Here is a 14,374-nt window from a genome sequence, read left to right as displayed (position 1 = left end):
TAAGTGAGACTGTTCTTAATTTAGACCAAATGTATATATTTGAATTGTTCATAATTAAGAACAATTTGACATAATAAGCACATTTGACTAAACGCTAAAACAAAACTTTACGGAAAATACGCGAAAAAATGATCCTCTTTATATAATCAAACAATTATACTTAAATGTTTTATGACATAGATTTAATTTTAGAACGAGTAGGTGTGACAGATTTAATTGGTGTGCAGACGACCTTCCCAGCAGTAATGTTATCAACAAGGAATCAACAATAATTATTAAGATGAGTTACAGTTTCTACAATACATTTTCATAATTACCCAAAATCATATTATCCAGAGAGAGGGGACAATGGGCTGTTTAATACGCTTGTCCCCAAAGTTTTATAATACAGTATCCTATATTTGTTGGCTAAACAACTTTGGTTGGTTTATTAACCTACAACAATTCCATGACCTATGTAAATTTACCCCAAAATGGAGAACTTAATCGGTTAAGTGGTTAACGAAATATTAAGCCACAGACAAAAAACATACTATCATTATAATAACAGTAACAGGTTGTCTGTTTGTACCGGAGGATCTCGTTAACCGCTGAACCGACTGGGTTTTTCCAAGGTAACTCACAAAAAATCGAAACTTATAAAAATATTCTCGCTTATGTGTAGAAACTTGAACACCGGTGTCCTGGATAGGAAACAGGTTTTTTTTTGAGTTACGTATGACAAGATCTATATTTCTATGACCGGGCATGTATGATGGTTCAGCACATAACTTTCATTAAATCACAGCTGATCATTTTTGTGGATTTTTTTGAAAATTACTTTTTTACCCAGATTTTCATAGTTTTTCCCCCCAAAAATCACAATATTCTCACATTTCCAGCTTAGTTATTCTAAATTCATGCAAAAAAGTATAATAGATTACAGCTATAACAAGATCAATAACCTCAATTGACTATTCTAAGATTTGTAGGTAAAACATAGATCCTGGATGTGATACAAGGTTCCTCTGAGGTTCCACCAAAAAAGTTTAAACAAATCAAAATCAGCAATGATTTTGTACAATTTTTTCATTGTAGTATTGTCAAGTAAATCACTTCTAGACACCAAGCATATGGAGGACTGGTAAAATTATTTCATTACTGAAACCAGGGAAACTTGACAATTAGGGTTCCAGCTACTGCCCTGTCTCATTTCTTTATCCTGCCTGCATGATTCGTCCCTACCTGAATGATGCTGTTAAACTTGCAGACCAACATTATGGCTTTCACACAGGCAGGTTCACCACCCCTGCCTTACAGAGTATTAAAACCTTAATCAACAACAGCCTAAACAAGAAGAAACTAGTTATCAGAACAATGCCAGTTGCCATTTATCTTTCAAAGGCTTTTGACACTGTAAACAATGAGGTTCTACTGCATAATATTAATGCACTAGACTTGAAATCTAATATGCGTACAAACCTGTCAAACAGGCTGACCTACAAGGAGGGGTCCTATACCATATACTATTCAACTGTAAATTTCATAAATGCCAACAACTCACTCTAATTACATCTAGTTTCCTCTTCTGACAACTCCAACAGCATAGGTCCCCTTATTTATCCTTATGTCAAGGACATAAAAGCTTACTTAGCAGTTCTTAATGATTGGTTAAAAGCCAGAACTCATTCATTTCTCCAGCCAAATCATCTACAATAGTCTTTACCACCTTTTCGAATAAAGCAGGCACTGTAGTCATTGTTAAAACAGTACCATAAGTCAGACATCCTAAGTTCTTAGGTATTACATGTGACAATCTTTTCTATATCGACCATCTTGTTAAGGAGCCTAGAAACAAACTAAACCCTAAAAACAAAATGCTTTACGCTCTCTCCACCAGAGGAAGAAAAGTAAGTCATAGTAAATACATAAAAAGCAATTTGCTAGTCCCTGATATTCTACTGCATTTCCATATTTAGTAATGCCAGCTGGGACAGCCTACTGTTTGCTGGAAAAGCTGCTCTGAGAACAGCCATCTACAGTCACATCATGAACCAGGAAGCATTTGTTACCAGCAATTTTCTACCATGAACTGCAGTAGATCCAAAATCATTACCCAGAACAGCTAAAACCACCCTGTTCCAATATTTTCAGGTTACAATGTTTACCTGACTACCTTAAAGGCCAGAGTAAACAAGAATCTGGTGCAGTTTGTGTCTGACACTGGCAAGAATTTCACACAACCACCATCTTTCAACTGCAACCACAACCCATCAAAACCTTTAAAATCAGCCACAATACTGAACTGACTGTTTCCAATGATGATGAGCAGGAATAAACAATAACACAGGAACTATTTAGTCATCAAGTCAGCAATGAACCAATATTGAGCAAGATAACTTGTCAATATTACAAGGAAAACTTTAACAGAATCATTGCTGATTTTGGAGCATGTTAGTTTAAACTTCATTGGTGGAACCTCAGGGGGACATCTTATTATAGCCAGGAACTATGCTATAACAATTCATGAGGCATGCATGAGGGACTTAAAAAGTGAGTATTTTTTTGTGTTGACTACCAAAACAAGTTTTGTTTAACTGTTTATTTCAAAATAACAACTTCAAATAACTTTTAACCAACATCTAGACTACAAATCTTAGATTAGTTAATTGATTCTGAAAGATCTTGTTATTGATAATCTTTGGTTCAGCTGTCATCTATTATACTTTTATTTGAATAAATTTAGATAAACTAAGCTGTAAATATGAGAACATTGTGATTTTTTGGGGAAAAACTATGAAAATCTGGGTAAAAAAGTAATTTTCAAAAAAATCCACAAAAATGATCAGCTGTGATTTAATGAAAGTTATGTGCTGAACCGTCATACATGCCCGGTCATAGAAATATAGGTCTTGTCATACGTAACTCAAAAAAACCTGTTTCCTATCCAGGACACCAGTGTGAACGCAACATATGTAGACAAATTATTTCTCAAATTAGATATTTGAAATAAAAAAAAAACATTTACAGTGCCACTAGAGGCCTCTTGAGGGCGTAGCCGTTAGTTTTATATAATAATATAATTGTTGACACAACCAGGATGTTTGGAGTCCACGAGGACGAAGTATTAGCATACGAAGAGCTGTCCCAGACACCTTCACTCCCAGCAGCTCTTTTAAACAGGAATGTGTCAAAATATTGTTGTATATCTACGAAAAATCTTAACCACAGGAAAACTATATGGCCTCTACAAAATTAACTTATTTTTTTGTAAAGGTTTTGTTATTATCTAATGTTTTTCATCATTCTTTCTCTTTTTATAATGGCCAATTAGCTTCTGTTCTATAGCATCCCTTTGCCCACTATCCATCCATGTTTTTTTTGTTTTGCTTCATGTGGATGTTGTCATCCTTGTAATTTTGACATTAATATTGAAATCAGAGAGAAATAGTTCGGACAAGATCTTTGGATAAAATGGGAAATAACAGATTAGGGTCCCATACTCAATTTAATAGATCTTCACTCAGGTTTAGGTTTTTAAAAGCGAAGTTTTTCTATAATTATGGTTGGTCTGACCTTACCAGTTAGCTCTTTTCGTTAATTTGGAGATGTTAGAGTTGTCCCTTCGATTTCAAACTTTGCATGATGATTCTTATAACAGTTAGGAAGGTACGATTTATATAATCATTATCAGAATGTCCGTACGCCCATTTAAATGTTGATTAAACAGTATACTATATTTAAGCAGTTTTGCTACAAATTTACTTAAAATTAATTAAGACTTTTACATTCATATTCTTCTTATTCAATTTTTACACTCTATAAGTTTTAATGTTCGTTTGTCCTACCGTTTCGGAGCTTTGCTTTTATGGATATTGTCATCTCTTCTTTTTTATTTGTCAGCTGAAAGGGACTCTGGATTTGGAGGTGTAGGTATTACAGAATATTAGCTTAAAGCCATTCATATTTAATAGCACAAAACCACCAAAGAACCTACAAAAATCACCCCTAAATCGGTTTAGCGATTCGCTGGATCTTAAAGGAAAAGGCTTTAAAAAGAATAGTTATAATAGAAATTTTTTGAATATTTTTCAAGACTATTTACTTTTAGATATCCGGCATCAAATCAATCAAATGGCCATCTCAAGGCGGAAAAAATAGGATCTATAATAGGCAAGTTTTAAATTTTATTATTTTATAAATAGCCTGTAGCTCAGTGGTTACCGTTATCTTAAGCTTCAGACGGGCAGACAGACAGATTGACATAGTTCTACAATATAAAAATTATAGATTATATAAAATTAAATGCTGCAATTTGGGTAAGTTAGACTTTACTAAAACGTTTAATAGCATTCTTTACTATTTGATAGTTCAACCTTTAAAAATGTTGACTAAAGACAATTATCCTTTAAACGTAGCTACTCTCTAACCAGGATATGTCCGTATGTCCAACTGTCTGACACTTAAAAATGAAACATCTACCTACGCAGTCAAAATTCGAAAACATATGAATAGGATTTAGAGTTTACATAAAGAGATATATTTTTCTTGAATCTTACACCAGATGTTCATGTTCTCTAAAAAAGGAAAACACGCAGAGGGCTAAAATAACGATTTCCACCCTCCACCCCTCCTACTAGACCAACAAATAAGTTCCATGTTGGTAATCTAAATTGACGACAATTTTTCCAGTGTCATATATACGTACTACCTCATTATTATGTATAGCTAAGTAAATCTTAGTCCAGCCTTGCAGATTTTATAGGATTTAACGTCTAATTCAGAGTATTATAAGTTATCCCTGGCAAAACTAGTGGCAATCTATTGACATGCAATTTTGCAATAGTTTATGTCGACAGCCACTAGTGTGAATACATTATTTACTTGTTCTTCTTTCTTTTAATGTGAAAATGTGAAAGACAAAAATATTTTGATTTAATAAAATAAAGCAAATTATAATTGAAAATTTGGATCATGGAAAGAAAATTATGTAGCGGGTTTCGTCGTATTTTCACAGTAACTTTGACAGGTTATTTTAGGTTAGTTAAATGTTAATGATTGCCCCGCAGGTCTAGAAAATTGACAGAGAGGCTAGAAATAGGAGAAAAGCTACTGTGAAAATACGACGAAATCCGCTATTTCGTTTTCTTTCCATGATCTAAATAATTCTATTGGACGTAATGAAGCAAATTTAATTATTTTTATTTTTTTATCAGAAATGACCAACAAGGATAAGAATCTACAAACTCTGAATAGCCTTCAAGTTCCTCAAAAAATTATTATACAACAATCAAACAAAGAGACCAAAGACTGTATTATAAATGATAATAATGAAAATGGTACTGCTGTAATACTAGACAATACCAAAGATATTGTAAAAGCTGATGTGAATAATGATTATTCAGTATCTGAAACAAGTTGTAGTGCCCCCTACAAAGATATTATTATTCAAGAATATAAAGAAGAAGAAACATTTATGTAAAATTTCGAAAGCTTTCAGAATCGCACAAAAAAATAAAAAATGGACTAAATTTTATCAAACATTTTTTTTATCAAAAAAGTGTTCATATAAGATTTACTAAAAATATAAAGAAATAGAGCAAAAATTTTCTTAAACTGCTGTACTTAAATGTTTACAATAATACACCTATTATATTAACTTTAATATAACATAAAATAGAATAGCATTTAATATGTACCTATATTGAAACAAAAATTATGTTTAGTTGTTTAGAATCAGTGAAAAATATGCAATGAATTTTATCAAAAAACATAAAAAAATCTATTTAAAGTTTTCAATGTAATTTATTTTCGATTGCCAAATTGTACCTGTAATATTTTAATAAATGTAAATATATTAATATTATAAATATATTATTTATAGAAACAAAATGTCGATCAGTTCGTCTGTAAATATAGTTTTGTTTGATTATATTGACGTTTTTCTTAATTTTAAAAGCTTTTGATCCATCTCAACCCAAGACTACTTTATCAAACTAACATCTTTGTACAGGCCTTATATATATTTCAATAACTAAGGTTATCATTCTCAATCGTCCTGTAAAGGAAAAAAACACAAATCATTAAATAATACATACTGACGTTTTTCTTTACACTGATTTTTTTTCTGGACAATGGAGATAAATTGATGGAAAATGAGATACCTAATGATAATAAACATTCTATAAATTAGAATTGTTGTTATAAAGTTTGGATACTTCTAGTTTAAAAACAAGCAATCAAATTCAAGAAAGTCAAAAACATTTATAAGTCAACAATTGAGAGATCATGATTATAAAACTTTGGGTACCAGTATAATTTACAGCCTCAAGTACCCTACCTCCCTGCTAAAGTACCTATACATTAGTATCTTGCAAGGTAAACAAGGATGACCAACATTCATAAAAGCGAAGCTCTGAAAAGGTAGGACAACCGAATATTTATACTTGTAGTGTGTCAGAACTGAAAAATCGGAACATAAATGTATAAATGTCGAATCAAAATTTTAATTAAATTTATTGAAAAACTGCATAAATACAGAATAATGTTTACTTACGTTTTTAGGACTCGATTATAGAGATGCTTTGCTTATAACATTGTACTTTGTTGTTGTAGGAATCAGTATTCCAAAAATCAAAACAATCAGATGATCTTATCACATACAAATTTGTTGTCAAAAAAGTTAAAAATCAATATGTTTAAAATGAACATACGGACATTCTGGTAACGGTTATAGAGTTGCTACGCTTTCTAAATCATACCTAACTACTACAGGAATAACCATGCAAAGTTTGAAATCGATAGGACAATTCTAACATGCCTAAATTTACGAAAAAAGCTATCCGTTACAGACTTACGGACGGACGGACCGACCCTAATTATAGAAAAGCTTCGCTTTTAAAAATGAAATTAAAACTTTTCTAATACACACTTCAAATATATGCAACTTACTTGGAGCCTTTCACACTAAGTGACTCTTGAGCCCCGATACACTTCCCCCTTAATTAAAAAAAATAATTGATGGTTAGTTTCTTCTCTTATGCATAACCCAAGCGGGGGCCCTAAACCTGCGGTGCCTTAACCCTGCGGGGCTACCCAGTACCCAAAATAACCTAACCTAAGAAACAATCCAATTATGATCCAACCCTACGCCTAAAGAATTATAAGCTAACAAATGGAAAAATGAGTACATACAGCTTTGGGGATATTATTTAAAGTAAATATTGCTTGTATTGAAATAAATTACTATTTTTTTCCCCAGGGATATTTTGGTTAAACACATTCAAGGATCTAAAGGGATAAGACAATTGCGTAAAATTGATATACATCCCCAAATGATAAACACAAAATAACCCCTTCTGTAGTTTAAAATTAGTGGTGAAACGTTTAAACACCCAACTTATGAAGCAACCAATCAAATTTTTACTAAATTCCCGAAGTTGTTTAGCTAAATAAACGTTATTATAAAACTTTGGGGACTAGTGTAATAAACAGCCCATTCTCACAAAAATTTCTTTAATGTTAACAGAACACGGATAAACATCTCACTACTTTATTATATGTAATTGCAATACCTTTCTCAACATCCAATATCTAAATCTACACTTTATTTGTGTTGGAGAATGTATCAGCATCAAAAGTAATCAAAGGAACAGGTCCCTAAAGACATAGTTAATAATTTATCACAGCATACTTTTCAGGGTAGCAAGTTCAATTTATTATTCTGAGCTGGATCTTTAAATCATTTTAATGGTGCTTTAGATCGGGGTGCGCAGAATGTCAGCCAATCACAGCGCGGCATTTTTAAAATGCTGCGCTGTGATTGGCTGTAAATTGGCGCACCCCGATCTGGTTCACCACTAAAATGATTTAAAGATCCAGCTCTGAACTTTTTCCCTAGCAGATAAGGGGAAAGCCACATAAATCTAAAAAAAATATTGATTCAATGTGCAATCTTGAAGTTTCACGCCTTCTAAAAATATCTCAGAAATCGCCTGAGATAAAATGATGGATTTTCATTGTCGAATATTTGGCTTGGGCTACCAACCATTTTGTCTGAATAAATATCACGTATTCAATATTTTATATATATCTCTAAAGCGAAGCTACTCTACAATAGAACTTGTTTTTCTTCCAATACCATTTCTCTTTATAAACTCATAGTCATTTAAATATTACATTAACTTTATTTATTGGAAAATTTTCTAAATCATCTCAGGAATAAGGAATAGCCAATAAGTGAAAATGCCTTTTAAAGATTATCAATATTGTAGATAAGAGGAGGGGGGGGGGGGGGGGAAAGTTTTGACACATTTGCATAAACAGTAATTATAGGCTTTATATTATGGATAAAATCACTCTTAAGATTTTTTAGTCAGGCCTCCAGGTTCAGGAGCTGCAGGCCTTCAGGTTTAGGAGCTGCATGACTCCAGGTGGTCTCTGGACAGATAAAGATTAAAATTATGTTTTTATACAGAATTAAGTCAACTTATAAAACAAAATATGCATCTTTATGAATGTTATTTACATATTTGAAGAAACGGATGCATATTTTGTTTTATAAGTTGACCTTTATTTCGTTAAAAAAAATTTCAAGTCTTATTTTTACCTGTCCAGAGACCACCTGAAGGCCTGCAGCTCCTGAACATGGAGGCATATCAAAAAACTTCCTCCCCCCCTCTTATTGATGGATGTGTTTCGACACTGCTAGTTTGTACCTACCAATTAAGATTTCATAAAAGTCCTCAAAGTTTTAATCCAATTGTGTTTTTCCGTCCAATATTCCCTCCCTCCCTGCTTATAACTATAATATCATAAATGAAGACAAAAATCAAATTATCTGAAATAATGATAAATTGATGTTTATAGACACGAAATGAAATGATATGTATGTAGAAATCAATTAATTGGAAACATATTAATAATTTGTACTAATGTGAGGGATAGACAGCCGCCTACTTATAGAACAAATAACTGCAGGGATTGTTTTTTTTTTCAAAAAGAGGAGGGACAATTTGCGTAACTAGAAGAGTATTATAAGCGGATGCCACCTGATTTAGCAGATGAATTTTTTTAAAATCAACGCTGTTTTAATAAAAATTACAGCCCTGGTAAATTTTCGGCATCGGCCACTTTTAAAGTTTTTTTTTGCATGTACAAATTTTGCTGCAGTGATTTTTATATTTAGAGTTTAATAAGAATAGCGGTCGGCTGCGGATTAAATAAGTGATGGGACTGTCAATTTATGACAACTGGGCATTTATAAATGAATGTGACTGCTAAGCCTTACTAATTGTAGATTGTTGATAATATGTAGAAGACATTAACAGTGGAAACTTTTGTACTTTCATATCATACAATGACATTTTTTTTTTACATAAATTCACTTTATATATATTAATAATATTTAATCATTCGTTGTTGATTTTTCAAATGTTTTTAGTTTTTAGTTGGTCCAAAGTGGTCTACAAAATGTTTCTATCGGATGTTTGACGGACAAAGACAGACTTTGGAACATACATATATATGTGCTACTATGAATATTTGACATAAATAAATTAAAATAGTTAACATGACTTTATTTAAATATTAAGGTTAAACATAAATTGATTATTGTTTAGAAAAAATATAAGCATAATAACATTAGCATTTTATGTAGAAAAATAATACAAAAATATAACATCAAAATTAAAAATGTTGTTAATCATTAAAATATATGTTAAATAAACAAGAAAAATATAAAATTATTTTTAGTAAAGATTAAAATACCAAAATATTAAAGCTCAAAAATAAAATAAAGAACATAATTTAGCAGGGAAGTGAATATGCTTCAAAGTAACTTTTTTTTGTAATTTTTAAAAACATTACTATTGAATATAGAGATAGATATATACTTTATAAAAAACTTGTTAGTTTAGTCAGAAAATAGAATTATTTGGTAAGGATTATAATTCTTTAAAGATTTCACAAAATATGATTCTGAAAACCATTCAAAGAAATTAATAAGTTAATGGTTTTTTCCTTATTTCTAAAATATTTTCCAAATAGGTATATAATTACTTTCATACGTTCATATATTTCAGAATATTTTCTCATTCGTCCAAAGATAGGCCAGTAGACAATAAATCAATTTCCCTCACATTTATGATAAACAAAATTACTCCCTTTGTAAATAAAAATGTTGCTAAGTGATTTTTATAATCATTCCTAGAAGTTCTATTTCATTAATAGAAAATGAGTCAAAAGAATTTAGGGGAAGATTCATTTACAGTCCACTATACCCTCCTTTTTTTTTTCTTCCTTATTCGAGGTTTAGCGACTAAAGATTATTTGTCAACTAGCAGTTCTTGTGGAAGCTTGATGCCCGAGTCGAGCAGCTTCTCTGTGAGCTGTCTCCTGATCATGGTCTCCTTCTCCAGCTTCCTGTGCAGGTTCAGCACCTCTCTCTCCAGCTTGTCCAGCCGGCCCAGGCTTCCTGCATTGGTTTCAGTGTGTTTATCAGATACTCAAAAGTCAGGGATCTAAAGGGATAAGACAATAGCTGATAATTTGATGTACATTCAAAATGATAAAAATATTGGTTAAAACGTTTAATCACTCAACTTAATGAACCAACCAATCAAAATTCACTGAAGTCACTAAATTTTTGAGCCAACGAATAAGAAAACGTTATTATTTATTATAAAACTTTGGGGACTAGTCTAATAAACAGCCCATTGTCACCTCTCTCTACTCAAAATTAGACAGAGGTTGTTGTGACTTAATTTGTGGAAAATATCATGACACGGAGTAAAATTGTTTTGAAGCTCTTTTGATCTCTAGATGATGTCTTAATATCACAGGAGAACCGGAACCCAACGAGTTAATTAACTAGGCAAGTATGAAAGCTAGTGATGGCAATCCGTCGAATTTTTGGACCGGATTCGGATTCCGAATTCTTGAAGAACCCGTCAAAAAAGTGGCGGATTCCTTGCGAATTCCGGATTCTTATTTTTGGCGGATTCCGGATTCGTATTCCGGATTCTAGCAATATTTTAAAAGGATTTTTTTTAATTTTTAAAAATTAAGTGCTACATATGTCCTAAAAATCAATGTTCTTGGTATTCTCACTTCCGAGAATCGAACCAGATTTTAAAAGATATTATATATAATAATGAAAATCTTTGCCTTCAAAGAGGAGGAGTTGAAAGAAAAAAACTCAAAACGCTAATTTTAACCTACCAATTAAGAATCCGGAATCCTCTACTAAAAAACGGATTCCGTATCCTGATTCGGATTCCAAAATTGGCCAAAAATTGGGCGGATTCCGGATACGGATTGCCATCCCTATTTAAAGCTGCTCTACAATGCATACTGATAAACATCCCTGTAGTTGCTGTAGATCTATTAGAGTTGATACTGCTCGTAGTAATTTCTAGTTCTGAATCATCCACCATACTCAACATTGGAGTTAGGGTACTGTCAAACATGGCTGAAAAAAAATAATCAATTAATAATTATTTCTTATTTTCTTATTAAAACTACTTAGTTTTTATTAGTTGCACATTTTAAAGAAAAGAAAAAAAAATTAGGTAAAAGAGGGTAATTTATTCGTATATTCCGTAAAGTTGGGTGTTGGGTTGTAGTCAAATGCTCTTATAAAGTGTTCTTAATTATAACTAAATGTATATTTATGAAATTGTCCATAATTCAGAACAGCTTGAATTAATAAGAGCAAATGACTAAACCCAACACCAAACATACAGGGTGGGGCAAATAAGACCGGACAAACTTTAAACGGCCATAGTGCCAAAACTACTTGACCAATAAGGACGTTTGACCACACTAAAAAAATCTTAGGTAATGACCTTTTCGCAAAAAAAAATCTTTGGACGTAGATGGACGTGTACAGCGAGCTGGCCGCGCACATGTTCAACAAGGCAGATTCCAAATGCGCCGGTGGTTTAATCTGGATTCTCGACTAGGGCCCACTAAATCTGACCTCAGCCCATCTGTAGGTGAGGTAGAGTTATGCAAATTGCTAGGGATAATGTTAGATACATAAGTAAGACACTAGAAAAGACGAGAGCTCTCTATCTAAAATGGCTTGGCCGTAGTACTCCAGCAAAGTGAAATGGGGCAGATTTTGAGATGTAAAAAACGTTAAAAACCATGAAAATTTCTCGGTTCTTGACTTTAGGGACCCATATTGAACTTTAAAAATCATTTCAGACTATAGGTTGCGCTGACAACCCTAGCTAAAACTTCATGCAATTTCTAAAAAGGTAAAGGACGTCGTTCTAGCTCAACTGTGGTCCAAATAAGAGCCTCCGTGTCTAAGGGTAGCTTGAAAGTTGGGTGAATTTGGATCCTGCGGTTACTCATGTTCCTAAGGAAATGTGGCCTCCCAGCAGCCCGATCCTAATTCAATGGACTTTTGGGCTTAGGGCTACTTTGAAGCATGCACCAATAGACGTGCCCATACCACAAAGACCTCCCTCATTGCCACTATCAAGGAGAACTACGCCAGCTTGGACAGGTACATTTTGACATGGACCTGCCGGCGGTTAAGGAGGCAGGTAGAGGCGGTAATTAGGGCTGGCGGCGATTTTATTGAATAATCTAATAGTCATATACCTATTTTGCTTGCCAGTTTTTAAAATTCAATAAAATCTTTAAAATTGACGATTTTATGTTCATTTGTTTAGAAGTTAGAATTTGTCCGGTCTTATTTTCCCCACCCTGTACATAGAAGAATTCCTAATTCAAAACTTATATATTAGGAAAAAGGAGAGGGAAGGTATTTTGGAAGTATTACTTATTACTTTTTCCAACGCATACAATATAAAAATATGCATATGTTGATTAGATTATACATCGATAAAGCAACTATGAATAAAACAAAAACATTAAACATCTAAGCATATACTATACATATAATTTACTATCTTATAATCTCAAAAGCGATTTATATAAGAGCATTATATAACATGATCTAAAATTACCTAACTTCTAAATTTAAGTTCTAATTTAAAATTACATTTAACATTTATTTAGCTATCTATTTAACTAAGCATTTTTATATAACAAGGATGACAACATCCATAAAAGCGAAGCACTGAAACGGTAGGACAAACGGCCATTAACACTTGTATAGTGTCAGAACTGAATAATCATAATATAAATGTATAAGAGTCAAAGCAAAATTGTAAGTAAATTTGTTGAAAAACTGCTTGATTCAGGATAATGTTTATGGACGGACATACTTACATTTTTAGGACTTGATTATAGAGTTGCTTCGCTTATTACATTATACTTTGTTGTCCCAGGAATCAATATATAAAAAATCAGATTAATCGGATGATTAGATCACATAAAAATTTGTTGTTAAAAAAGTAAAAAAATCAACATGTTAAAAATAGACGTACGGACATTGTAGTGATGATTATAGAGTTGCTACGCTTTCTAACTCGTACCTAACTACTGAAGGAATCACCATGCAAAATTTGAAATTGATAACATGCCTAAATTAACTAAAAAAGCTATCCGTTACGGCCGGACGTACGGACGGACCGACCCTAATTATAGAAAAGCTTCGCTTTTAAAATTAAGTTTTTAAAGTTTTATAAGGATCACATCTATACATTTTATTGATCTAGAAACATGAATAATTTTCATGAAAACTGATGCTTTTTTTAAAAAAATACAAGTTACTGACTCCTCGTGTGAAGACATACAAACCTTTAACATATAGAAATTTTATTACCCTCTTAAATCACCACAATCACCTCGATAAAATTTAAAAAGCAATTCTCTAAATTATTTGTAGTGTAGTTTAGTATCACACTGGCAAACACACAATTTTGAATTGGTGGAAAAAGTGAACACTAGATGCCTTTTTTTCAAAAAGGCATAAAAAACTGAAAGTATTGTTTTTAGCACAATTTAGATCATGCACGTTGCTATCATTAATTAAAAGCTTGAAGTAAACCATCTGTAAAGCCTGTGCACGCCCCTATCTAATTCATAAAGGAAAGCAACTTATATCATAGGACAATGAAGGATAAACCAATATACTATATATACATATGAGCATCATTTTGCCTCTGGTAACTTAATAATAAGGGAAAGACTAGATTTTAAATAATTTATCTTTCAGTGTCCTTTCTTTTCAAGCTAAGAAGTAAAGAACATATAAAACATTACTACAAACCTTTTATGGGCACAAACACAAGTATATTTTAAATTAATACTTTTTTTGTAGAGGGTGTATTTAGATATATCGTGTCCGTCTGCATTTAGGAATATCTTTATTCTAACGGAGTAAAGAAAATTGTGCTATATAAAACATTCTGATTTAAATGTAATATCTAATTAAAGGCAGTACATATAAAGATTGCCTAGTATGGGCAGTTTA

At 32.1% G+C, this 14,374-nt stretch overlaps 2 protein-coding genes across 2 annotated transcripts in view; one reads left to right on the top strand and one right to left on the bottom strand.

The window, feature by feature from the left end:
• Positions 1-3,417: 3,417 nt before the first annotated feature.
• LOC145312737 (uncharacterized) lies at positions 3,418-5,715 on the top strand. Its single transcript, XM_080151988.1, has 3 exons — positions 3,418-3,506; positions 4,091-4,152; positions 5,196-5,715. Exons 1-3 carry the CDS (start codon positions 3,454-3,456, stop codon positions 5,459-5,461), a joined length of 381 nt encoding a protein of 126 aa, XP_080008114.1. The 5' UTR covers positions 3,418-3,453; the 3' UTR covers positions 5,462-5,715.
• Positions 5,716-9,542: 3,827 nt separating this feature from the next.
• Positions 9,543-14,374, bottom strand: part of LOC145306236 (rho guanine nucleotide exchange factor 7-like) — a 71,268-nt gene continuing 66,436 nt past the window's right edge. Inside the window, exons 17-18 of the mRNA XM_080148292.1 lie at positions 11,341-11,449; positions 9,543-10,449 (exon numbers count right to left, since the gene is read on the bottom strand). Coding sequence (XP_080004418.1) covers positions 10,305-10,449; positions 11,341-11,449 — 254 coding nt within the window. The 3' untranslated portion in view covers positions 9,543-10,304. The remainder of the gene's footprint in view (positions 10,450-11,340; positions 11,450-14,374) is intronic.

This window comes from Acartia tonsa, chromosome 2, assembly GCF_053477335.1.
Source record: "Acartia tonsa isolate MP-2025a chromosome 2, ASM5347733v1, whole genome shotgun sequence".
Taxonomy (NCBI): domain Eukaryota; kingdom Metazoa; phylum Arthropoda; class Copepoda; order Calanoida; family Acartiidae; genus Acartia; species Acartia tonsa.
Note: the sequence above shows the minus strand (reverse complement) of the source record. Positions and strands in the feature narration are given on the sequence as shown.

What these genes read in the sequence shown, in the direction of transcription:
- LOC145312737 (XM_080151988.1), top strand. Translation starts at nt 3,454, where the DNA reads ATGGGAAATAACAGATTAGGGTCCCATACTCAATTTAATAGATCTTCA. An exon ending in TTTAATAGATCTTCACTCAG is followed by an intron (nt 3,507 to 4,090) that starts GTTTAGGTTTTT and finishes ATTTACTTTTAG; the next exon opens with ATATCCGGCATCAAATCAAT. An exon ending in AAAAATAGGATCTATAATAG is followed by an intron (nt 4,153 to 5,195) that starts GCAAGTTTTAAA and finishes TTTTTTTATCAG; the next exon opens with AAATGACCAACAAGGATAAG.